The 26105-nt window shown below is 44.3% G+C and overlaps 1 protein-coding gene across 1 annotated transcript in view; it reads right to left on the minus strand.

Annotated features, from left to right (window-relative positions):
- The window catches only part of LOC124595598 (cholinesterase 1-like), a 130039-nt gene that overhangs the window by 62730 nt on the left and 41204 nt on the right, over positions 1 to 26105 (minus strand). The window contains exons 4-5 of the mRNA XM_047134399.1: positions 20762 to 20924; positions 18255 to 18440 (exon numbers count right to left, since the gene is read on the minus strand). Coding sequence (XP_046990355.1) covers positions 18255 to 18440; positions 20762 to 20924 — 349 coding nt within the window. The remainder of the gene's footprint in view (positions 1 to 18254; positions 18441 to 20761; positions 20925 to 26105) is intronic.

Genomic DNA, 26105 nt, shown 5'->3' on the forward strand with positions numbered 1-26105 from the left:
CATGTCTAGTGAAACCCATCCTACTGATAGACTCCACCGACACCACTGAGATGTGACTCATGCCTTCTGTCATCAGCGCACCCCCAAGTCTCATGTTATTACGCCTGACGGCTGTATTAAGATGAGGCCGATCGTGACGCTGAAACAGTTCCACGAAATGCACATTCGTGTTGCCAGTCTGAGTGGCTATCTTTTCCAGGTCACCATCTATGTCATACTCCCCATCCCTATCAATACTATTACCAGCCCCACCCACAATCACTACCTGATCCTCTTTAGTAAAATCCCTACATAACCCCCCTATGTTAAAAGTCACCTGAGCCAATCCTGCATTAGGCTTCACAAGGCTGGTGACCTGGTACTCACTCCCCAAAACTTCCTGCAACTGCTGGCCTACACCTCTACCATGAGAACTACCTAACAGCAGAACCTTCTTCTTTCTCTTAGACTTTGCAACTGTCCTAGCCACCGTAACTGCTGAGGTCTGCTGCATACTTCCTACATCTGCAGCTACTAGAGATTCCTCTCCACTAGACTCTGACAGTTGGTCATATCTATTACAAACACCAATAGTAAAACTATCTGAAAATCTCCTTCTCCTAGCAGATCTCTTGCCAACAGCCAGCTCCCATTCCCCAACCCCGTTCTCCCTCCTCATCCTATCTAGCTCCTCCTGTGCGTTTTTCAACTGCACCTGAAGGGCACAGATCTTACGCTCCTGCTCCTCTATCAACTTACTCTTGCTACATAACCTGCAGTTCCAGAAGAGGATCTCACCAGAATGCCCACTGGCTTCCCCACTGCATTCCCCCCAGTGAAAATACTTCGAACAAGTCTCACACCGCAATCCACTACTCACGAACCTACGGCGAAGCCCACACTTCTCACTCATGGTAAAATTTTACAATTATTGAAACAAGAAAACAACTTTATCTAAGTTCCGCTACTACAATAAGAAGATGTTAAAAACTGACTACAATTATCACAAACTTGCTCTTCAAGGGAAGTAACTACTATTATTGACAGTATTAATCAACAACAAATGAGAATATAACAAAATACTAACACAGAAAGAAAATCAAACGTCTAATGACAGTAACGAAACTGAAAGCAGTTCGCAAAAATTTCTTCTGAAGTTATTTCACCGGAAAACACCAAGGACACCGGTTGAAGACTACTAAAGTTCCTAAATAAACTACTATACACAAACAATTAATTAGTACTTAGCTTTCGATGCGCCACTACAGCTGCAACTGGTCAGCGCGGAATGTAAACACGGGTAAGAGGTTAAGTTGCTCGATACGAAACACTCACAAATATCAGGCCACAACACAAGAAATGCAGAGGTGAATGAAGAAACCACTAATAAGTGACTTACATAGTAAATATTATCACAAAAACAGTTATAATATATATCTGAAACCTAAAAATAGATGAAAACTTAGAGAGCGATCTCACACGCAGTCACGCGCTTATGACGTCACACCAAAGATGCAGCTCTCCATGCTACTCTATCCTGTGCAAGCTTCTTCATCTCCCAGTACCTACTGCAACCTAGATCCTTCTGAATTTGCTTAGTGTATTCATTTCTTGGTCTCCCTCTACGATTTTTACCCTCCACGCTGCCCTCCAATGCTAAATTTGTGATCCCTTGATGCCTCAAAACGTGCCCTACCAACCGATCCCTTCTTCTAGTCAAGTTGTGCCACAAACTTCTCTTCTCCCCAATCCTATTCAATACCTCCTCATTAGTTACGTGATCTACCCACCTTATCTTCAGCATTCTTCTGTAGCACCACATTTCGAAAGCTTCTATTCTCTTCTTGTCCAAACTAGTTATCGTCCATGTTTCACTTCCATACATGGCTACACTCCATACAAATACTTTCAGAAACGACTTCCTGACACTTAAATCTATACTCGATGTTAACAAATTTCTCTTCTTCAGAAACGATTTCCTTGCCATTGCCAGTCTACATTTTATATCCTCTCTACTTCGACCATCATCAGTTATTTTACTCCCTAAATAGCAAAACTCCTTTACTACTTTAATTGTCTCATTTCCTAATCTAATTCCCTCAGCATCACCCGATTTAATTTGACTACATTCCATTATCCTCTTTTTCTTTTGTTGATGTTCATCTTATATCCTCCTTTCAAGACACTGTCCATTTCGTTCAACTGCTCTTCCAAGTCCTTTGCTGTCTCTGACAGAATTACAATGTCATCGGCGAACCTCAAAGTTTTTACTTCTTCTCCATGAATTTTAATACCTACTCCGAATTTTTCTTTCGTTTCCTTTACTGCTTGCTCAATATACAGATTGAATAACATCGGGGAGAGGCTGCAACACTATCTCACTCCTTTCCCAACCACTGCTTCCCTTTCATGCCCCTCGACTCTTATAACTGCCACCTGGTTTCTGTACAAATTGTAAATAGCCTTACGCCCCCTGTATTTTATTCTTCGTTTCAAACATTCAGAAACGAACAATGGGGACAGAAACTCGCTCGGCTGGATACCACACGTCCTGGCGTGTGGCAGCTGGCCAGACACTTCACCAGGGAGAAACATTACATTCCCACGTTATAAGGACCAGACGGCCCAGCCTACTCCGCGACGGAGAAGGCAGAGCTTATGGCCACAACACTTGCAGCGTCCTTCATGCCGAATCTGGTTCCTTCAGACCCAGCATTCGCACTTGAAACGGACCAGGAGGTTACACGACTTGTAGCCCAGCCCTCGCGCGACGAAATCAGACGTGCTAGCACAAATGAAGTCACATGGGCTATCAAGCACACCAACGCTAGAAAAGCCCCTGGGCCTGATGGCATTCAAAACCGTGTCCTCCAGGAGTTCACGGATAAAGCCGTAGAATACCTCACACACCTAACGAATGCCATCCTGACACACCAACACTTCCCTGACTTTTGGAAGGCGGCCAAGGTCCTGATGTTCAGGAAGCCAGGGAAAGACCACTCCCTCCCACAAAATTACCGACCCATCAGTCTGCTGTGCTCGCTCAGCAAGATTGTTGAGAAGGTAATACTAAAACGTATCACTAGGCATTGCATCGCCAACGACACCCTAAGACCGGAGCAATTCGGCTTTAGGAATCACCACTCGACAACACAACAACTCCTCCGCGTAGTCGAACATATAACACACGGCTACAACATGAACAAAGCCACAGGGGCCGTGTTCCTAGACATCGAAAAGGCTTTCGATCGTCTCTGGCACAACGGACTCATACGCAAACTAAGCGAAGCTGGTTTCCCAGACGGACTCGTACGTCTCATACACTCATATCTCACGAACAGATGTTTCAACACTAACGTGCAGGATAAACAATCAACACAACACGGTATCCAAGCTGGAGTTCCCCAAGGAAGCATTCTGGGGCCCATCTTGTTTAACCTGTACATTAATGACTACCCAGCGACACGAAACACGACGTTAGCCGTCTACGCGGATAACACAGCCATCCTCGCGCAAGACTGGAAACCGTCGAACATCAACTCACGAATACAGACAGCACTCAGAACAGCTGAGCCTTGGCTGGAGCGATGGCGTATTAAAGTAAACGTCGACAAGGGCGATGCAGTTCTGTTCACACGCAGACCGAAACTACTGCGCAAACACCAACACTGTAGACCGATAACACTACATACACGCCCAATACGTTTCCGAGAGAAAGTCAGATACCTTGGTGTCTGGCTGGACCGGAAACTTACATGGGGGGACCACATCGAATACGTTGCCAACCGAGCGCACGCGAGGCTCAAACAGCTCTACCCAATGCTCAACAGGGAAAGCACACTGAATAGGAGGGTGTCGAGGTCCTTATACACGACACTGATTAGACCTCTGATGACGTACGCAGCTCCCGTCTGGGGATATGCAGCTCCCACACGACTGCGCCGCCTGCAGATCATACAGAACAAAGTGCTACGAATCATTAGCAATGCTCCACGCTACACACGCACCGTGGATCTTCACCATGAATACCGCCTTGATACCCTCAAGGAAGTATTCAAGAAACACGCCACACGACTATACAGGAACTCGAGACACTCGAACAATCCTTTCATCCTCACTCTGGGAAACTACGATCACAACCACAGGTGGAAACACAAGCGACCAAAGACACTGTTAGCTAGGGCATAACCACCTATGGTAAACTAACATACGCAAACAGCGACAAACGTCGGTAAGCCCCTGCATATCAGCAATACTGACTGGCAACTACCAGCTGCTATTAGAGCCGACCAACAGGCCACAGCAGGGACACCGACGAGCTCGCCCACAGACGCACGAACAATCTGCCAACACTCCCTCACACTGTGCCTCCGGTATATGACCTATCGGACACAAGACCGATAACAAACATAACTGTTGCAGGTTGCAGGACGCTGAACGAGGACTCTGTACCAGCACCCAGCGCCAGCCGCCGAGCAGCACAAACGCACAACGTCAAGGTATCGACATGCATGATACCCACTACTAACAAAGCCTATCCTTGCACAACCTATCGAAGGCAGCAAGACAACCGCTACTGCTCTTGCCGCCCGACCTAACTTTCGCAGAGGTTTTTTTCCCTTGGCTCTTGCCTTGGAACTTTTTTTCCTCTGCCCTTCAAATCGCTACCCTTCGTCAGATTTCGACCAATCTATCTCCAGATGAGCGCGTATTAATGGTTAATCCTAACCAGACGTACGCAAACATCGCAGTACCCACATCCTGCGACACCTCACTTTAGTGAATACTAACCCTTATGCAGAGATGGCAGTAGACCTTTTGTGTTGGCCATCATGCCGGTGTGGGCGTGGAGGGGCTCCACCTCTTGTAAAAAAAAAAAAAAAAAAAAAAAAAAAAAACCTTCAGAATTTGAAAGAGAGTATTCCAGTTAACATTGTCAAAAGCTTTCTCTAAGTCTACAAATGCTAGAAACGTAGGTTTGCGTTTCCTTAATCTTTCTTCTAAGATAAGTCGTAAGGTTAGTATTGCCTCACGTGTTCCAACATTTCTACGGAATCCAAACTGATCTTCCCCGAGGTCCGCTTCTACCAGTTTTTCCATTCGTCTGTAAAGAATTCGCGTTAGTATTTTGCAGCTGTGACTTATTAAACTGATAGTTCGGTAATTTTCACATCTGTCAACACCTGCTTTCTTTGGGATTGGAATTATTATATTCTTCTTGAAGTCTGAGGGTATTTCGCCTGTCTCATACATCTTGCTCACCAGATGGTAGAGTTTTGTCATGACTGGCTCTCCCAAGGCCATCAGTAGTTCTAATGGAATGTTGTCTACTCCCGGGGCCTTGTTTCGACTCAGGTCTTTCAGTGCTCTGTCAAACTCTTCACGCAGTATCTTATCTCCCATTTCGTCTTCATCTACATCCTCTTCCATTTCCATTATATTGTCCTCAAGTACATCGCCCTTGTATAAACCCTCTATATACTCCTTCCACCTTTCTGCCTTCCCTTCTTTGCTTAGAACTGGGTTGCCATCTGAACTCTTGATATTCATACAAGTGGTTCTCTTCTCTCCGAAGGTCTCTTTAATTTTCCTGTAGGCAGTATCTATCTTACCCCTAGAGAGACAAGACTCTACATCCTTACATTTGTCCTCCAGCCATCCCTGCTTAGCCATTCTGCACTTCCTGTCGATCTCATTTTTGAGACGTTTGTATTCTTTTTTGCCTCCTTCATTTACTGCATTTTTATATTTTCTCCTTTCATCAATTAAATTCAATATTTCTTCTGTTACCCAAGGATTTCTACTAGCCCTCGTCTTTTTACCTACTTGATCGTCTGCTGCCTTCACTACTTCATCCCTTAGAGCTACCCATTCTTCTTCTACTGTATTTCTTTCCCCCATTCCTGTCAATTGTTCCCTTATGCTCTCCCTGAAACTCTCTACAACCTCAGGTTCTTTCAGTTTATCCAGGTCCCATCTCCTTAAATTCCCACCTTTTTGCAGCTTCTTCAGTTTCAATCTGCAGTTCATAACCAATAGATTGTGGTCAGAATCCACATCTGCCCCTGGAAATGTCCTGCAATTTAAAACCTGGTTCCTAAATCTCTGTCTTACCATTATATAATCTATCTGATACCTTTTAGTATCTCCAGGATTCTTCAATGTATACAACCTTCTTTTATGATTCTTGAACCAAGTGTTAGCTATGATTAAGTTATGCTCTGTGCAAAATTCTACCAGACGGCTTCCTCTTTCATTTCTTCCACCCAATCCATATTCACCTACTATGTTTCCTTCTCTCCCTTTTCCTACTGACGAATTCCAGTCACCCATGACTATTAAATTTTCGTCTCCCTTCACTACCTGAATAATTTCTTTTATCTCGTCATACATTTCATCTATTTCTTCGTCATCTGCAGAGCTAGTTGGCATATAAACTTGTACTACTGTAGTAGGCATGGGCTTTGTGTCTATCTTGGCCACAATAATGCGTTCACTATGCTGTTTGTAGTAGCTAACCCGCACTCCTACTTTTTTATTCATTATTAAACCTACTCCTGCATTACCCCTATTTGATTTTGTATTTATAACCCTGTAATCACCTGACCAAAAGTCTTGTTCCTCCTGCCACCGAACTTCACAAATTCGCACTATATCTAACTTTAACCTATACATTTCCCTTTTTAAATTTTCTAACCTACCTGCCCGATTAAGTGATCTGACATTCCACGCTCAGATCCGTAGAACGCCAGTTTTCTTTCTCCTGATAACGATATCCTCTTGAGTAGTCCCCGCCCGGAGATCCGAATGGGGGACTATTTTACCTCCGGAATATTTTATCCAAGAGGACGCCATCATCATTTAATCATACAATAAAGCTGCATGTCCTCGGGAAAAATTACGACTGTAGTTTCCCCTTGCTTTCAGCCGTTCGCAGTACCAGCACAGCAAGGCTGTTTTGGTTAATGTTACAAGGCCAGATCAGTCAATCATCCAGACTGTTGCCCCTGCAACTACTGAAAAGGCTGCTGCCCCTCTTCAGGAACCACATGTTTGTCTGGCCTCTCAACAGATACCCCTCCGTTGTGGTTGCACCTACGGTATGGCCATCTGTATCACTGAGGCACGCAAGCCTCCCCACCAACGGCAAGGTCCATGGTTCATGGGGGAAGTGGGAGGAAGTGATGTCATAAAATTAGTAGAGCGTCACGTCAACGTTAGGTAACTTGTCCCATATGCTGACGTCCTAAGACCTGTTATACGATATACTTAACGTGTAAATCTACACCAGCGCTCGCAGTGGCGTTTACGATGGTTACGTCGTTGAGTGTGGAAGCTGGTATTTTTGTAAAGCTGCGATTTACTCACACCGAAACTTCTCAGAGGTTGTTGTTATCTTGTGCAGTTATGAAATGGCTCTGAGCTCTATGGGGCTTAAAATCTGAGGTCACCAATTCCCCTAGAACTTAGAATTACTTAAACCTAACTAACCTAAGGACATCACACACATCCATGCCCGAGGTAGGATTCGAACCTACGTCCGTAGCGGTCGCGCGGTTCAAGAGTGAAGCGCCTAGAACCACTCGGCCACCCCGGCCGGCTTGTGTAGTTATAATGGAATTATGTTATGCGCATGCAGAAGTTGGACTCAAGTATTCGTTTTACGTCATGCTGTTACAAGGAAAAGCTTATTTATGTTAACGTTTCTCAGTATTTTCGACATGGAGGACGGAATTATCTACTACAGTGTTGCTATACTTTGTTCATCGTAAGTTTAACGTGGGTGTCAGAATTACTTTCGCTGAATTTTATTCATTGTAAGTTTAACACGACTGTTAGCATTCCTCAATGTAAGTTAAGTAAAGCTTCATCGATCCGAAGATTGTTTTCAACACCACAGTGTGTACTGCGCATGGTCGTTTTGGATGGGGTATCTCCTTGCCTTTGTCGGACTTTTGAACTGACTTACCCAGCCTGTTACAGAGGGAACTACTGTCTAACGTGAAATCCGAACCACGGTGTAACTCGGCATTTTTCACATCAACAAACATTCAGAGAGGAAAGAAGTAATGAGTGAGAGACAACAATCCTATGACCTACCAGGGACCGAACACCAGGCTTTTAGATTTGTAGTTTACCAGTGAGCTCTCTAGATTAGCTGGTAAATGAAAGAGAAGAGTTGACGAGAGTAACAGCGCCACGTTTACGCCTGAGAAAGAAACGGGGAGAATCAAAGCGTACGCTGCAGTAGTGTTCAGCGTGGAGCGTTCTGAGACGCATAACTGCGCTTCTCTGTCTCAAGGCTGTTTCAAGACGGCAACTCAAGTGAGTTCTTGGCAATGCATCTCGAATCCGGTGCTTGCAGAACAGTATTTCCTACGCATTTTGAATTACACCCGATACCTGAAACAGGATTCTCAGACTCAGTATTCTGGAAGATTTCCAGTGCGGACGTGAGCCAGAGACAAGATTCAAGTGAACATCGCAAAGGGCCGTCAAGCAGTGAACAGTCTGACGAATTACAGCATTCCATATACTGCATAAATGGCTTAATGTTAGCAGGTGCAGTGGCCCAGTGAGTGTTTATATTCGCCTTGCAGCAGTGTGTTCTCGCTAACTATGGAGTGTAACCTAAGGAAACTGAACAACTTAAAGCTCTTTGTAGAGAAAAGCAGGAATTGTGAGATCCTAAGGACAATAAATAACACATAAAAACAAAACTAATTTACGCTTGACAGCGGGTCGCCAGTGATGTCGCATGCGAAATCGATGAAGCGAATAACAAAATGCATGGGTTTCGCAAAAGACGGTCGTGTGAAACCCAGCTCGCGCTGTTCGTCCACGAGACTCAGAGGGCCATAGACACGGGTTCACAGGTAGATGCCGCGTTTCTTGACTTCCGCAAGGCATTCGATACAGTTCCCCACGCCGGCCGCGGTGGCCGAGCGATTCTAGGCGCAACAGTCTGGAACCACGCGACCGCTACGGTCGCAGGTTCGAATCCTGCCTCGGGCATGGGTGTGTGTGATGTCCTTAGGTTAGTTAGGTTTAAGTAGTTCTAAGCTCTAGGGGGACTGATGACCTCAGAAGTTAAGTCCCATAGTGCTCAGAGCCATTTGAACAGTTCCCCACAGTCGTTTAATGAACAAAGTAAGAGCATATGGACTATCAGACCAATTGTGTGATTGGATTGAAGAGTTCCTAGACAACAGAACGCAGCATGTCATTCTCAGTGGAGAGAAGTCTTCCGAAGTAAGAGTGATTTCAGGTGTGCCGCAGGGGAGTGTCATAGGACCGTTGCTATTCACAATATACATAAATGACCTTGTGGATGACATCGGAAGTTCACTGAGGCTTTTTGCAGGTGGTGCTGTGGTGTATCGAGAGGTTGTAACAATGGAAAGTTGTACTGGAAAGCAGGAGAACCTGCAGCGAATTGACGCATGGTGCAGGGAATGGCAATTGAATCTCAATGTAGACAAGTGTTAAGTGCTGCGAATACATAGAAAGATAGATCCCTTATCATTTAGCTACAAAATAGCAGGTCAGCAACTGGAAGCAGTTAATTCCATAAATTATCTGGGAGTAGGCATTAGGAGTGACTTAAAATGGAATCATCATATAAAGTTGATCGTCGGTAAAGCAGATGCCAGACTGAGATTCATTGGAAGAATCCTAAGGAAATGCAATCCGAAAACAAAGGAAGTAGGTTACAGTACGCTTGTTCGCCCACTGCTTGAATACTGCTCATCAGTGTGGGGTCCGTACCAGATAGGGTTGTTAGAAGAGATAGAGAAGATCCAACGGAAAGCAGCGCGCTTCGTTACAGTATCATTTAGTAATCGCGAAAGCGTTACGGAGATGATAGATAAACTCCAGTGGAAGACTCTTCAGGAGAGACGCTCAGTAGCTCGGTACGGGCTTTTGTTAAAATTTCGAGAACATACCTTTACCGAAGAGTCAAGCAGTATATTGCTCCCCCCTACGTGTATCTCGCGAAGAGACCATGAGGATAAAATCAGAGAGATTAGAGCCCACATAGAAGCATACCGACAATCCTTCTTTCCACAAACAATACGAGACTGGAATAGAAGGGAGAACCGATAGAGGTACTCAGGGTACCCTCCGCCACACACCGTCAGGTGGCTTGCGGAGTATGGATGTAGATGTAGATGTACACAATAGCAGATATATTTTGGATATCTAGAATAAGTACGTGGAGGTCATAAAGGGTTCTGCCGTTGCCAAAAAGTTCTCTTGATACTGCAGTTGTGCAGGCTGTGTGGATTCTTCATGGTTCATTTACAATAGGTGCCAAGTTTTTGAAAGACATTCGACAAAAATATTCAAGCTGTTCAATCTTGCCAACAAGTAGTGTAATGAAAAGACTCTTTCCACTGTACTTTTTAACGCTGGTGATAACCACTGACAACAGCTCTTTTCCAGATGAGGGTACAGTACAATAAATGAGGCTCTTGGAATCTTATCTTGCTCCAGCTGCGAGATTGCGGTACCCAGCTTGAAGCACGAAGTACGGCGCGGCGCAGTTCCGCCCAAACTGAATGTGCATGAACCTTCGCGTTCCTCTGACGTACCGATGACATACGGAACGCATTCAACGCAGAGCGCTCTGTGTGGACGCGCCTTAACGCATTCAGATCTTTTTAAGACACGTTGAAATTATACATAAGACTGGTAAACTATTCTCCTCTGACGAGAAATAGATGTAGGTCTATTATGAACATAAAAAATTACTTCGATGTGTTAGCTACTTTCGTTTGCAGAAATATATGACCTAAAGTGCAACAATCGAAAACCAGCAGCATTTCTTATAAACGCTGATGGACGCATGAGGTTCTTAAAGTAAGAAACACACATGGGCATAGCCTTCTACATACCTGGAAAATGGAGGAAGGATTGGAGTCAGAAATTACTTGCGGATGAGTAGGAAAGTTTTTGGAAGACTTGTAGAGATATAAGGGGAACGCATTTCGAAAAAAAAGACATTTTCAGACTTCCAATTTCTGCCTCCCTTGGATCGGCAGTCGCACTTCGCACTCATAATTCACAGCACATTTTTCGGATAACACGAAGTGTCCTTAGCTTCGAAGAATCGCAGTGACAATTACCAATTATGAAAACATAGCTACTTCGTCATCAGACTGCCATATGAAACTAAGATGCAAAGAATGAAGTTTTTACCGAATAGTTTTCGTGCAATAGATTGACAACGACTGCGGAGCGAAAAAATATACGAATGAAAAATCTGTCGTTTTTAACTTTTTATACAAAAAGTAAATCATTTTCCAAAATAAAAGTACTTCATCAGGGAGTGCAGCTTTTGTTTTTTTATACAAGGAATTTTTTTGGCGGGGCAGCAGGTGACTCATGTTCCAGCTTTCCTTGAATAAAATATAGATGTGTACAAGAATCTTTGGTTGGCAGGGCGAAAACGTCTACCACAAAGAATAATGACAATGAGTGTGAACAGTGAATCATTGCGTACTGCGATTTACAGGAGCAATCCTGTCACATTCTTTATACGTGCCTAAATCAGGCGTTTTCAGGAGGCAGCTTGGCGAGCGCGAGTGTTGTGATTAAATGGGGAGAGCAGACAGTCATATGTAGCGCAAGGTGTGCGCTTTCTTTCGAAGCATGACCAGATGTTAAATGTGGTGTAGTCTTAATGACAAGCGAAGCCATTCACCAAACTGTGATGAAAGTGAATACTTTCCCTTTTTATGTTAATGGGAATATTGTAACAAAATACGTCTCATAGACTTCTGTAAATATTTTTCTCGCCCTATATTTCCTCTACTCACAAGCCTGTAACCACGATTACCTCTACGTCTGAAATCATACACCTGTGTCTCCAACGTTTATTCTGTAGTGAAAAAGTCGGCTTGAGGCACATGCTGAATCCGTTTCCGTCCTTTCTGTGAAGTACTTTTTAGATGATAACTGTGCACGATTACTGTTCAGTGACAACAGAACTACAAATAAAAAAGAAACTTACACACCTACTTATATCTTATCGACTCAGCTATTTATGTCCAGTAGTAAACAAAAGGCAGTGCCGGTAATTAGGAATCTATCACCCAACAGTTAGCTCTCGAACAGGAAACATTTCACGCACCTGTTTCTCTTTCTCGCCTCATTTCGATATACGTTGAGAAGGCACTCCACTTCGTGTACTTCAATATGGTTGGCGAGCTAACAATTAAGTAACGAAAGAAGAATAATGAGCTGTCCGACAACTCGGTGGAGTAAATAATGCACTACCGCAACAATACAGCCAAGTAGAGAGCTGCAGCAAGCTGTCGTCGCCTACAGCTCGCGAAGCCCCAATAGTGTCTGTCGTTAATGCACTGGCTGTGGCCTCCGCCATGTACCGTCATGCGTTAATGCTCATTTTTGACACTTTTAGAATTAGCAACCTATCTTAAAGTTATTAGTCTAATGAGGTACTGAAGTTGAATTTTTGAAGCAATTTAGTTACGTGACGCAACCGTAATCTAACCCTTTGTGTCTTTACCGCGGGAAAATTTAGTTTTACCCCTCAGGGGTTAATTAACTCCCAGGCTGGGAACCACTGTTGTAAACCCTCTCTCTACTCTGATAGTGGAAGATCCGTGCTTCTCGCCCAGCCGAAAAAAAACATTTTCACTCCACCTCGATTGCCACTGCTAACCTTCACATACGCGATGAAGTCTACAGTCGATCACAACAGCAGAGGTATGTCTTATACACAAGTGAAGCAGACAAACGAACAATCATAACTACAAAAGGGGTGAAGAAACGATCATGAAAGACTGTAGAATACACAGCTTTCCAGTCTTAGCGTGATGCATAATGCTTTCTTGTAGGTTTCGCACTGGAGCTTGGTTAGCACTGCGCGTGTCTGCAGCGTACTGTCTTTTTCCGAACACACGTAAGGTGAATTAAGTAGCGCCGCTTCCAGTTTTCCAACCTGGTTATAGCTGTAGACTGTAGGACTATATTTATCAGAATCTTATCTCTGTATGACACTTGTGAATGGAAATCAACATTTTATGCTAGAGATCACGGAAAACCCATGCACAGGGCAGTAATGTAATTTAGAAAATTGTCTCTGCAGACCTCTTCTCAATTGCACTGATGGATAATTTCCAACAAAATACTAGAATGAAAGTTACAATGCAGCATCTCATCGACTGCCACTTCTCTAGGGGCCGAGAGCTAACTCACACTGGAATTAAAAAATAATGCTGGCCGGAGTGGCCGTGCGGTTCTAGGCGCTGCTGTCTGGAACCGGGCGACCGCTACGGTCGCAGGTTCGAATCCTGCTTCGGGCATGGATGTGTGTGATGTCCTTAGGTTAGTTAGGTTTAATTAGTTCTAAGTTCTAGGCGACTGATGACCTCAGAAGATAAGTCGCAAAGTGCTCAGAGCCATTTGGGCCAAAAAATAGTGCCTGACACTTCACCTCCGTTGTTTTCTTTGTCAGCTAACACTTGGAATGACTTTCTTGCTTCGGATTTCATCCAAATACGAGTGCCGAGATTTTCTTACAATCAACAAGCGAAACATGAAGGTCTTTTATTCGCTAGAGACAAAAATTAATTTCACTCGCCACCCTTTTAACACAACTGTAACCTTATAATGTTTTACAATAAAATACCTTTATTCGCAACGAAGCAATATTTCTGGATAGGCTGTCTCTATTTTGTTTTCAAACAAACACTTCGTTCCATTATCAGGAATTAGCTACTTTTGCCCCATTGCCCATTATATAGCTATATCACCCCATAAATTATGTTATAATTGCTACATGTTATCATCCACACTGTCATCCCTAAGCAGACAAATAGAACAGGTACTGGCATAAGTACACGGTCAACTCAAAAACCACTTTCTGCAGCGCGGACGTGTAGGAACGGACTCATTGTGGTTCCGAAGACACCAACAGGGATGTGAAGCCATTGTGCGAACTTCCCAATAGAAGCATTCTCACAGATCTTCGATTGGTTTAAATCTGGGACATTTGGTGGCCGGAGCAGTACCGTTACCTCCTGGTGCTCTTCGAACCACACACGTACGTTTCATTGTCCTGCTGGCAGATGCCATCGTGCCGAGGAAAAAACAAACTTCACGTGGGAGTTGACACGGTCCGCAAGGATAATTACGTAGTTATGTTGCTCCACTGTAGCTTCCAGAATGACGATGACATTCAGGGCCAGCTACGAAAACAATCCTCAGACCACAACGCTCCGTCCTGCGGTCTGGACCATTCCGACAATTATTGCAATTCCGCCCACGCCAATGGCCATCATTCCGATGGAGCATGAAACATTCATCTGAAAAGGCGACCTGTCGCCACTGAGTGGACGTCCACTTGTGTTACTGGCGTGCAAATTCCAGTCTTCATCGCCTATGAATAGCACTCAACATGGGTGTATCAACCAGGAGCTTGCTGTGGTGACCCATCTGCCGCAATGTTCCCTGGACTGTCTTTCAGAAGGCATTGTTGGCAACCCTCTGGTTCAAATGGACTATCGCCTGCTCGACAACTGCGCGTCAATTCGCCCGTACACATCTCCGCAGTTGTCGTTCATCCCTTTCATCTATGACCCATGGTGCACCACAGCTGCCTGAGCCCTCGGCGTCCATTCTGGATAGGGCCATTTCGCCATTATAGTCTGCTTTAACCATGTCGGAGCGAGAACAGTTTACAAGCATAGCCGTTCCGGAAATGCTACCATCCTTGAACCGAAAACCAACGACCATCCCCTGTTGAACGTCAGATAAATCAACCCGTTTCCGTATTACGATAGCGACTGCACTGTTTTCCACATCCCCCCAGACAAGCTTCATGTACCCTCCGCTGCTAGTGCTGCCACCTGCCGTTTGTGGGTGGTCGTTGCTCTTTGACGTCGAACATAGGCGGTAGTTAGATTAATGTGACTCGACCGTGTATTATAAATGTGACGTCAATATGAAAAAACAAATAAATAAATAAAATAAGAAGTACAGCACAAATGCGAGATTTTTGTCCATGCCAGCATTCATAACACGTCAAAAAATTTCAGAGTGAGTATTTAACTGGAAACACACATGAGATTATCCAACTATGCGATAGTTGCACCCGAACATGCTGTGGTTGTGCTCACCTCTTACTAAGTACCCGCTTTATGGAATCATAACATGCTCCAAAGACCACACAACTCTTTGTGTGATACAACCCGGTAACGCCGAAAGGGACGAAATTGGCTACTCCTCATAATGATACTCGGGGTTCATTTGAAAATTAAAAAATACACAAAAAGTGACTTCTTTTAAGATATTCGCATAAGCTGTGGACGCATACATAAAAAAATGAAAGGCTACCGTTCGAAGACGTCTTGCCAAATCAATGCGCTACACTACACATTTCACTTGTGAACTGCCTAACCAACCTATCTTAGTTAGCCGAAAACCGCTGAATAATCCGGTGCTGAAGCTGAGTTCCTCTTGCGTGTTATACAGTAATAGAGATACGAACGATTTAACGTTGTTTATCTTTTTATCGCGGTCATAAGTAAAAACTATAAGAGAATATGTGTTTGTTTCCGAACCGTTTCCACAGTTTCTCAAAGAGTTCCGGTAAAATGCCCACAAAGACTGACGTTATTAGCATATCAAAAATTGTCACAACAAAACTAAATCTGGTCACAACAACCTGGACACATTTATACAGTATTTTAAATTTTTCCTTAAACATTTTTCAGGAGCAACCTCCAAGAAGCCATCAGTGCAGGAAGCAGTTGTGATGGTGTAGTTTACCAAATGACGCATTTCCGTTCCGTATAGTTCACAATCCATCCTTTCTCCAACAAGACAATAAGGAAGTTCCCTGTACAAGGACGTTCTTAATGACAGCAGATATGAGGTACATTCTGGTATATTCATGTTAAACAGAAGAGCCAGAGTCGTTATTAATAAAACCTCGTTACAATGATGTATCATGCTAGAGTATCTGCTATGCTAGTCAATACAAAATGCACCATTATGCTGGCTGTAACACATTAATTTTCATTACGACGTTTCTTTTGTTTAAAAAAAATGTTATGTAATAATTGACGCTAGCTGTAGAAAAGAAATGGGCAGTATCAAAAAGTCAATTGTGGATACAGGTGTAATTAGGTTAAGAGTAGCTGCTGGGTATTTTATATAATTTGAAAATCTCAGCAATAGTGTCCTACATATGAGCTTCAATGTAATGAACACTCAGGTATGAACCATGAAATACACACATCAAAAAAAGTTTTGCATCACCCCAGTTCCCACAACTCCTGAAGATAGACGTTGACTGTGGATATTGCATTGGAGACACAGTCCCTTTCACTGTTCAAAGATGTCACTAAACCCGCCAAAAGATGTAAAAAACAATACATTAGCACGCCTATTATACGGAGTGGGTCCGACAGCCGACCACTTCCAGCCATTCCACCAGGAAGGACGTACACCGTTCTTGTTGTCTGTAGTTCAACCATGCCTAGACGGTCAATACCGCGATTCTATCGTGTTCGCATTGTTACTTTGTGCCAGTAAGGACTCTCAACAAGGGAAGTGTCCAGGCATCCTCGGATGTTGTTCGGACATGGAAGAGATACAGAGAGACAGGAACTGTCGATGACATGCCTCCCTCAGGTCGCCCACGGGTTACTACTGCAGTGGATGACCGCTACCTAAGGATTATGGCTCGGAGGAACCCTGACAGCAACGCCACCATGTTGAATAATACTTTTCGGGCAGCCACAGGACGTCGTTTAACGACTCAAATTGTGCGCAATATGCTGCATGAAGCGCAACTTCACTTCCGACATTCATGGCGAGGTCCATCTTTGCCAGCACGACACCGTGCAGTGCGGTACACATGGGCCCCACAACATGCCGAATAGACTGCTCAGGATTGGCATCATGTTCTCTTCACCGATGAATGTCGCATATGCCTTCATCCAGACAATCGTCGGAGACGTGTTTGGAGGCAACCCGGTCAGGCTGAACGCCTTAGACACACTGTCCAGCGAGTGTAGCAACGTGGAGGTTCCTTGCTGTTTTTGGCCGGCATTATAAGGGGACGACGTGCGACGCTGGTGGTGATGGAAGGCGCCGTAACGGCTGTACGATACACAAATGCCATCCTCCGAGCAGTTGTGCAACCATATCGGCACGGGGCATTCGTCTTCATGGACGACAATTCGCGTCCCCATCCTCCATATCTTGTGAATGACTTCCTTCAGGATAACGATATCGCTCGACTAGAGTGGTCAGCATGTCCTCCAGACATGAAACCTATCGAGCATGCCTGTGATAGATTGAACGTGGCTGTTTATGGATGACGTGACCCTCTGAGGGATCTATCCCAAATCGCCGTTGAGAAGTGGGACAGTCTGGACCAACAGTGCCTTGATGAACTTGTGGGTAGTATTCACGACTAATAAGTCATGCATCAATGCAAGAGGACGTGCTACTTGGCATCAGAGGTACCGATGTACACAACAATCCTGACCACCACCTCTGAAGGTGGTACAACATGCGATGTGTGGTTTTCATGAGCAATAGAAGGGTCGGAAATGATGTTTATGTTGATCTCCACTCCAGTTTTCTGTACAGGTTCAGGAACTCTCGGAACTGGTGTGATGCAATTTTTCTTTTTTTTTTTTTTTTGATGTGTGTAATTTAAGTGTAACACGAAGTCTCGCCAAGGTAAGAATGTAATTTTAACCAAATTTATAGCACGTAAAATTGACTACTTTGAAATGGAAGGTGCAGTCTCTGAATTTCGCCTGACAGGGGTGCATGTATCGTATACATCGAAGGATTTATGCTCTAGGTTAGTAGAGAATGCGGACATTAAGGGTTTTGATAGTTTCAACATAATGGGAAGGATTCGTGACTTAAATGAGATATTTTCTCTGCGTCTCCAGATCAGTTTGTGCAGGTGCTATCATCCGGCAGCTCTTTAACAGCAGCCTGAAAATTGTAGGGAGCACATTGTGCTCATGTGGGAGCCTGAAAATTTTTGGATATTAGTGGTACTGTCTTATGGGACCAAAGTGCTGAGGTCAACGATCCCTAAGCTTAAACACTTCTTAATCTAACTTAAACTAACTTATGCTGAGGACAAGACACACATACATGCCCGAGGGAGGATCAAACCTCCCACGGGGGGAAGTCGCGCGGACCGCGACAAGGCGCCTCGGAGCACGCGGCGACAGCAGCCTGGGTGGCAGCAACTGTTGCCGGTAGCTTACCCCAGGAGGAGTTGGACAGCAGGTGATAGTTCACCGAGGCCGCACCCGCGCTCTCGCCGAACAGCGTGACGTCGTCAGGGTCCCCGCCGAAGGAGCGGATGTTGCGCCGCACCCACTGCAGAGCTAGGGTCTGGTCCTTCAGGCCGTAGTTGCCCGGCGCCGCCTCAGACTCCATGCTCAGGAACCCTGCAAGGCGACGTGTTCTGTGGCCTCCTTTTGCAGCAGGGTACTTATTTCTTTAAAACATCAGCTGAGGACGAAACTGTGGTCAAAGTGATCTACAGCCAAAAATATATTCGATTAGTTTATTTGACGACTATATTTATCGTCTAGACTCTCTTCACTATTGTACAATCACTAGAGAGTATCAAAATTGAAGACCTCGTTGCGAGAATGGGATAACTCACAATTTCAAGAGGCACAAAAAACTAATTTAAAATATTCTACACTGGTATTTCATGCCATCATTTATACAGGCTTATGGTCTAAAACTTACTTTGTAGGCACAAAAGCAAGCGTCGCAAATTTTTTCCTTTACTCAGAATTAAAAATTTGGTTCACACAGGAAAAATGGAGTTATCCCCTTACTTACAAGAGGGCTTCAATTGTATGGGGTATTCAGTCGGAGATGGTTCAGCAAGGAATCAGTAGGCCATTGTAACAACAGGCCATTTGTGCCAATTCCCATTCATTGTCACGTAATTCCCATGCATTTTTCTTCATATTTTTTCTAGTACAGCTATCTGGCCTTATAATGCATAACTCAGTGCTACTTACAATGCTTGTATAAAAACCTAATAAACATTTGCTAATGTGCTTTCCGCCCATCTGCTATGGACCCAATTCCTCCTCTTACGTATGGAGCAAAGTTTCCGTTGGTATTTCATACTTTTGTGTATGTGATGCAAATAGAGTACAAAAGAAGCAAGTAAGTAGTTCAGGTCACAGCAGCTTAATCACAAGCAGCAATACTCTCCTCTTACGTGTGGAGCAAAGTTTCCGTTGGTATTTCATCCTTTTGTGCATGTGATGCAAATAGAGTACAAAAGAAGCAAGTAAGTAGTCCAGGTCACATTAGCTCAATCACAAGCAGCAGTACTAACACGCATATATGTTTAAACATCGGACACCCTGTTTCGTACAACAACCACTCCAACTCTTTCCTCATCCACATTCCTTACCTATAGCAGCGAGGAGTCACTCCACAGAAGAGAGGTGTTTGCGCTCCATTATCAGGTTGCTGTGCACGCAAATACACATGGCACATTGCGAAGCCTGCAGGGGGTGCCACCAGCCATTCTCCACGCAAGGCGCCATTCACGATTTGTCGCCACACAGATCACTCTAATGAACTGGAACCTACTTATGTTACCAACATGATATCTAGGCAGAGTCCTTTACATCTGCCACTGATTATGTCAGATGCACTGAGGGTACTGACCAGGAACCACTTTCTGCTTCCGCTGGAAAGGTCGCAGGTCGACATCTAACCGCCTTTCGCAGATAAATGTGGATGCGCAGCCACACTCGGGCATTCCTGTCGCGTTTCATCACCTGCAGTACATCTGCATCTACAGTTATCGACAAGCGATGCAGATCACCAATTGTGCAGTTATAACCAGCCGCTGTATACAGTTATAACCAGCCGCTGTATACGAGTGGTCGTCGAACATTAAACGCCGAATGTCTAAATGGTGCTAGCAAGTGGGCCACCTATCTCGTATACCAACGATGTGTCTGTGGTTGCGGCTTCGCTTTCAGGTACCTTGTGTGCTGGGTGCGAGACTTGTTTTGCTGAAAACAACTCAAGCTCTACAGTCGTTGTTAGTGTATCCTACTAATTCTTTTCTTTGCTATTTGGTCAACCAGTGACCATGTGACTGTTTTAATTCCTTTTCAGCTGCTCTTTTCTTGTCTTCCAATATTCTTTCATATTTTCACCATTTCTCTTTTTTCTTTCTTCAGTGCACTTCACACCTGTTGTTCTACTGCATTTCTTCTGTTATCCTTCTAAACGTGACAATTTTCTTCAGAATCATAGCTTTCTGCTTCTGGGATCCAGCTTGCTCTTAATTTCTTTTCACAGACATGGCTAAAATCTGTTCTGCCATCCTGTAGTCATTAATCCGATACAAATGTCCTAAAAATGTCAGTCTTCTTTTCATTGTTGCTTATGTCATTTATTTTCTATTCTTGTTTCTCTTCTTCCTGTTGCACCTAACCATTTTCTAAACATTCTTCTCTCTAACACTTTTAGCTAGTCTTCCTTATAATGCATTCTTTTTCCGTTTTCTTATATGCACTTTTATTGTAAATATTTTTTTGTTCTATACACCATTTACACTCTCTGTATGCATTCGTTTATAGCAGATTTTTTAATTTAAAATACATTTTTATATGATTTAGATTTCTCACAGAGAGTGGCTGAATGGGGGGAAGGTACACATTATCAAATCCCTGCCCCTTTCATCGGAAATGTAAATAAACGGTAAATAACAGCAACTCACCGAGAACACCGAGCCGGTAGTTGAACGTGACCAGTATGATGCCACGTTCGATGAGAAAGTCTGGTCCGAACTGGGTGCGGCCGCCCTCACCCTGCACGAATCCGCCGCCGTGGATCCACACCATCACCTTGAGCAGGTCGTTCCTGCTTCCGAACGTTCTCCTCTGTGGACAGAAGACGGTGGAAGTCAGACAAACAGAAGCTAAACGATGTCAACGTTAGCGTAAGGAGGGCTATGCGTGAAGCGTTCATTGAATTCGAAAGTAAAATTCTATGTACCGACTTGACAGAAAATCCTAGGAGGTTCTGGTCTTACGTTAAATCAGTAAGTGGCTCGAAACAGCATATCCAGACACTACGGGATGATGGTGGCATTGAAGCAGAGGATGACACGCGTAAAGCTGAAATACTAAACACCTTTTTCCAAAGCTGTTTCACAGAGGAAGACCGCACTGCAGTTCCTTCTCGAAATCCTCGCACAAACGAAAAAATGGCTGACATCGAAATAAGTGTCCAAGGAATAGAAAAGCAACCGGAATCACTCAATAGAGGAAAGTCCACTGGACCTGACGGGATACCAATTTGATTCTACACAGAGTACGCGAAAGAACTTGCCCCCCTTCTAACAGCCGTGTACCGCAAGTCTCTAGAGGAACGGAGGGTTCCAAATGATTGGAAAAGAGCACAGATAGTCCCAGTCTTCAAGAAGGGTCGTCGAGCAGATGCGCAAAACTATAGACCTATATCTCGGACGTCGATCTCTTGTAGAATTTTAGAACATGTTTTTTGCTCGAGTATCATGTCATTTCTGGAAACCCAGAATCTACTATGTAGGAATCAACATGGATTCCGGAAACAGCGATCGTGTGAGACCCAACTCGCTTTATTTGTTCATGAGACCCAGAAAATATTAGATACAGGCTCCCAGGTAGATGCTATTTTTCTTGACTTCCGGAAGGCGTTCGATACAGTTCCGCACTGTCGCCTGATAAACAAAGTAGGAGCCTACGGAATATCAGACCAGCTATGTGGCTGGATTGAAGAGTTTTTAGCAAACAGAACACAGCATGTTGTTATCAATGGAGAGACGTCTACAGACGTTAAAGTAACCTCTGGCGTGCCACAGGGGAGTGTTATGGGACCATTGCTTTTCACAATATATATAAATGACCTAGTAGATAGTGTCGGAAGTTCCATGCGGCTTTTCGCAGATGATGCTGTAGTATAGAGAGAAGTTGCAGTATTAGAAAATTGTAGCGAAATGCAGGAAGATCTGCAGCGGATAGGCACTTGGTGCAGGGAGTGGCAGCTGACCCTTAACATAGACAAATGTAATGTATTGCGAATACATAGAAAGAAGGATCCTTTATTGTATGATTATATGATAGCGGAACAAACACTGGTAGCAGTTACTTCTGTAAAATATCTGGGAGTATGCGTGCGGAACGATTTGAAGTGGAATGATCATATAAAATTAATTGTTGGTAAGGTGGGTACCAGGTTGAGATTCATTGGGAGAGTGCTTAGAAAATGTAGTCCATCAACAAAGGAGGTGGCTTACAAAACACTCGTTCGACCTATACTTGAGTATTGCTCATCAGTGTGGGATCCGTACCAGGTCGGGTTGACGGAGGAGATAGAGAAGATCCAAAGAAGAGCGGCGCGTTTCGTCACAGGGTTATTTGGTAACCGTGATAGCGTTACGGAGATGTTTAGCAAACTCAAGTGGCAGACTCTGCAAGAGAGGCGCTCTGCATCGCGGTGTAGCTTGCTGTCCAGGTTTCGAGAGGGTGCGTTTCTGGATGAGGTATCGAATATATTGCTTCCCCCTACTTATACCTCCCGAGGAGATCATGAATGTATGTAAAATTAGAGAGATTAGAGCGCGCACGGAGGCTTTCAGACAGTCGTTCTTCCCGCGAACCATACGCGACTGGAACAGGAAAGGGAGGTAATGACAGTGGCACGTAAAGTGCCCTCCGCCACACACAGTTGGGTGGCTTGCGGTGTATCAATGTAGCTGTAGATGTAGAATGCTGTAGTCGTTACGTGATGCAGCATATACACTCTAAAACCACCTCCTTTTCTGATTAAATCTTTGGCTTATCCGTTTTAGCTTTATACCGGCTCACTTATTCCGTGAATGTTATTGCCATCTGATCCACGAGCTACTCATAACCACGTACAACAATACAACATTGTATATATAGTTCATCGTTGGTCATTAAAACGGGGAATAGGCATTGAGGCAGCGTACACGGTCCTGTCACATTAATGTGAGCACCGCCTATTTTCGACGTCAGCTTGCAATATCGACTCATAGACGGCAGGTGACAGCACTGTAGCGGAGGGTATACAAAGTGGGTCGGGAGGGGGGGACGTGGAAAACAGGCAGTTATTGTGAGGCCTTAGTTTCTTCCTGCGTGTACAGTATTCAAATAGTTTACAGGAATGCAACCGGATGAGGCCATCGACAATCGCCGATGTTGTTTGGCCTCATGGAATTGAGAATTTGAATGAATTCTTACAACACCTGGCTTCAATCCACTCGAATATTTGTTTTATTATTGAGGTGGAGAAGGGTGGCTGTCTTTCCTTCCTTCATGTGTTGATCATAAGGAAAATGGGTGGTTCACTGGAACATGCCGTTTATAGGAAGCCGACACGCACTGATTTGTGTCTGCAGGCTGACAGCTGTTACCATCCGGTTCAACGTGAAGGGGTACTTAGTACCTTGCTTCACAGGGCCCATGTCATCCCGGACCCTGAGAGTTTGTCAGCTGAGCTGGGCCTACTGGAAGGCAATTTTTGTCACAATTGTGTATTGTGTATTGAACTGGGGACCTAGAAACGACAGAGAGACTTCGTCCCGCCCGTAGACCACAGTGGTCCACAACCCCACAGCATGCCACAGCAGTCCATCCACCCCACCGCCGTCCCGCACTGAACTCAGGGTTACTGTGCGTTTCGGCCCCCATAGGACCTCATATTTTGAGTACGGGGTTATAAATACAAAATCAGATAGGGGCACTGCAGGAGTAGATCTAATAATGAATGAGTAAATAGGAATGCGTGTAAGCTACTATGAACAGCATAGTGAATGTGTGGAAGAGACCTGGAAACAAAGAAGATTTCGGACTCATTATGTGATGGTAAGGTAGAGATTTCGAAACGATATTTGAAACTGTAAGAAGTTTGCAGGAGCGGATATTATTAAGATAATAACTTATGGATTAGTAAGTCCAAGTATAAAAGAAGAAATTCCAAATAATTTATAAATAAAGGAGATGTGACCTAGATAAGAGATCATTGAGAGTTTCAGAGGAAGCTTTTAACATCATTTGACTGAAAAAAAGGGAATAAAATACAGTATCGAACGAATGGGTAGCTTTAAGAGATGAAACGGTGAACGCAGCAGAGAATAAAATACGCTAAAAAGCATGGCTTAGCAGAGATCCTTAGATAGAAAAGGAGATACAGAATTTAACTGACGAAAAGAGAAAATTGAAAATGCAGAAAATGGACCAGGCGAAAGAGATTATACACGTCTTAAATAAGACTAACAGGGAGTGAAACTTGGCTAAGCGGGAATGGCTGAGTACAAATGTACGACTGTGTGGGGAGGAGGAGGAGAGTAGTGTTTAACGTCCCGTCGACAACGAGGTCATTGGAGACGGAGCGCAAGCTCGGGGGAGGGAAGGATGGGGAAGGAAATCGGCCGTGTCCTTTCAAAGGAACCATCCCGGAACTTGCCTAAAGCGATTTAGGGAAATCACGGGAAACCTAAATCAGGATGGCCGGAGACGGGATTGAACCGTCGTCCTCCCGAATGCGAGTCCAGTGTGCTAACCACTGCGCCACCTCGCTCGGTACGACTGTGTGAGAACGTATAACTAAAGAAAGATAGATACTGCCTATAAAAAAGTTAGAGACCTTTTGAGAAAAATAAAGCAACTTTATGAAGCACACACTTCGCTGCAGAGTGAAAATCTCATTCATTCAGGTTAGTTACAGTCCTTCAAGTGGCCTCCTAACCAACACACAGCCATCACTGGCGCCGAGGCGGAACCTACTTTCATCAGAAAACACAGCAAACCTCCATCCCGTCCTCCAACGAGCTCTCGCTTAACACCACTGAAGTCACAAATGGCGGTGGTTTGGGTCAGTGGAACGCACGCTACATGGCGTCTGTCTTGGAGCTGTTCTTGAAGTAACCGTTTGATAACACGTTTGTTTGTGTGGCCATCTTCTGCAGCAGTCTTTGCATTGCATTACATTGCAGTCAGCTCAAGACAAATGACCTATAATAATAGACCTTTTGCAGGCCGCTGTGGCCGAGCGGTTCTAGGCGCTTCAGTCCGTAACCACGCGGCTGCTACTGTCGCAGGTTCGAATCCTGCCTCGGGCATGGATGTGTGTGATGTCCCTAGGTTCGTTAGGTTTAAGTGGACTGATGACCTCCACTGTTAAGTCCCATAGTGCTTAGAGCCATTTGCAAAATTTGAACAGACGTTTGATAACAATTCATTGTGTCGCTGTGATGCCAAAGGCTGCTCATATTGCTGCTGGAGATGAAGTATGATGCGCCAGAGCTATATGTCGAACAAGATAGTCTTTCCTCTCGATAGTGCCACGTGGCCGTCCTGGGACCGGTCATTTTGCGACCTTGCATTCTCGTGACCACCTCTGCTAGCAATCATGTACAGTCACTAAAGTCCAGCTAAGTCTTTCTGTAATATCGCAGAAGAAACATCTAGCTTCTCATAACCCTGATACACGACCTCGTTCAAATTGAATGATGTGTTGACAATGGCGTCTTTGTCGTCTTAAGGGCATTCTTGATTAATATCAGCTTACTGCGTCGATTCTCAAAGGTAACTAACGCTGACGACCGTTACAGCATGTAATTTAAGCGAACCTGATTTGCATCGTCGTAGTGGCTGTGCTAGCGCCATTCGTTGCGACTAGCGCGAAATTTAAATAGACATACCCTTTAAGATGTAGAAGCACGCCTACCGACTTTAGTTTATGGCGCACAACTCCTTCTCGATGGTGCGAATATCTTTTCCGGCAGTGTTTTAATAGATCAAGAGTGTAATCACCACTCCAAACCATTAATAATCTCATCTCTGATGCTAAATTCTGTAGGAGAGCTTCAACATCTGCTCCAATAGAAAAACAGATGACGACTATCGAACAATTGAAATGTCTGAATGTAATGTATTCCAAAATTTGTAGACGTATGTTATTCGAGCGATAACATCGTGGGAAGGGGCTGAAAAACATCTGGTGGGATACAACTAACAAGTAAAAGACCAACAGAAAAAACACCTTGAAACAGTGCT

The sequence above is a fragment of the Schistocerca americana genome, chromosome 2 (assembly GCF_021461395.2).
Source record: "Schistocerca americana isolate TAMUIC-IGC-003095 chromosome 2, iqSchAmer2.1, whole genome shotgun sequence".
Lineage (NCBI taxonomy): Eukaryota > Metazoa > Arthropoda > Insecta > Orthoptera > Acrididae > Schistocerca > Schistocerca americana.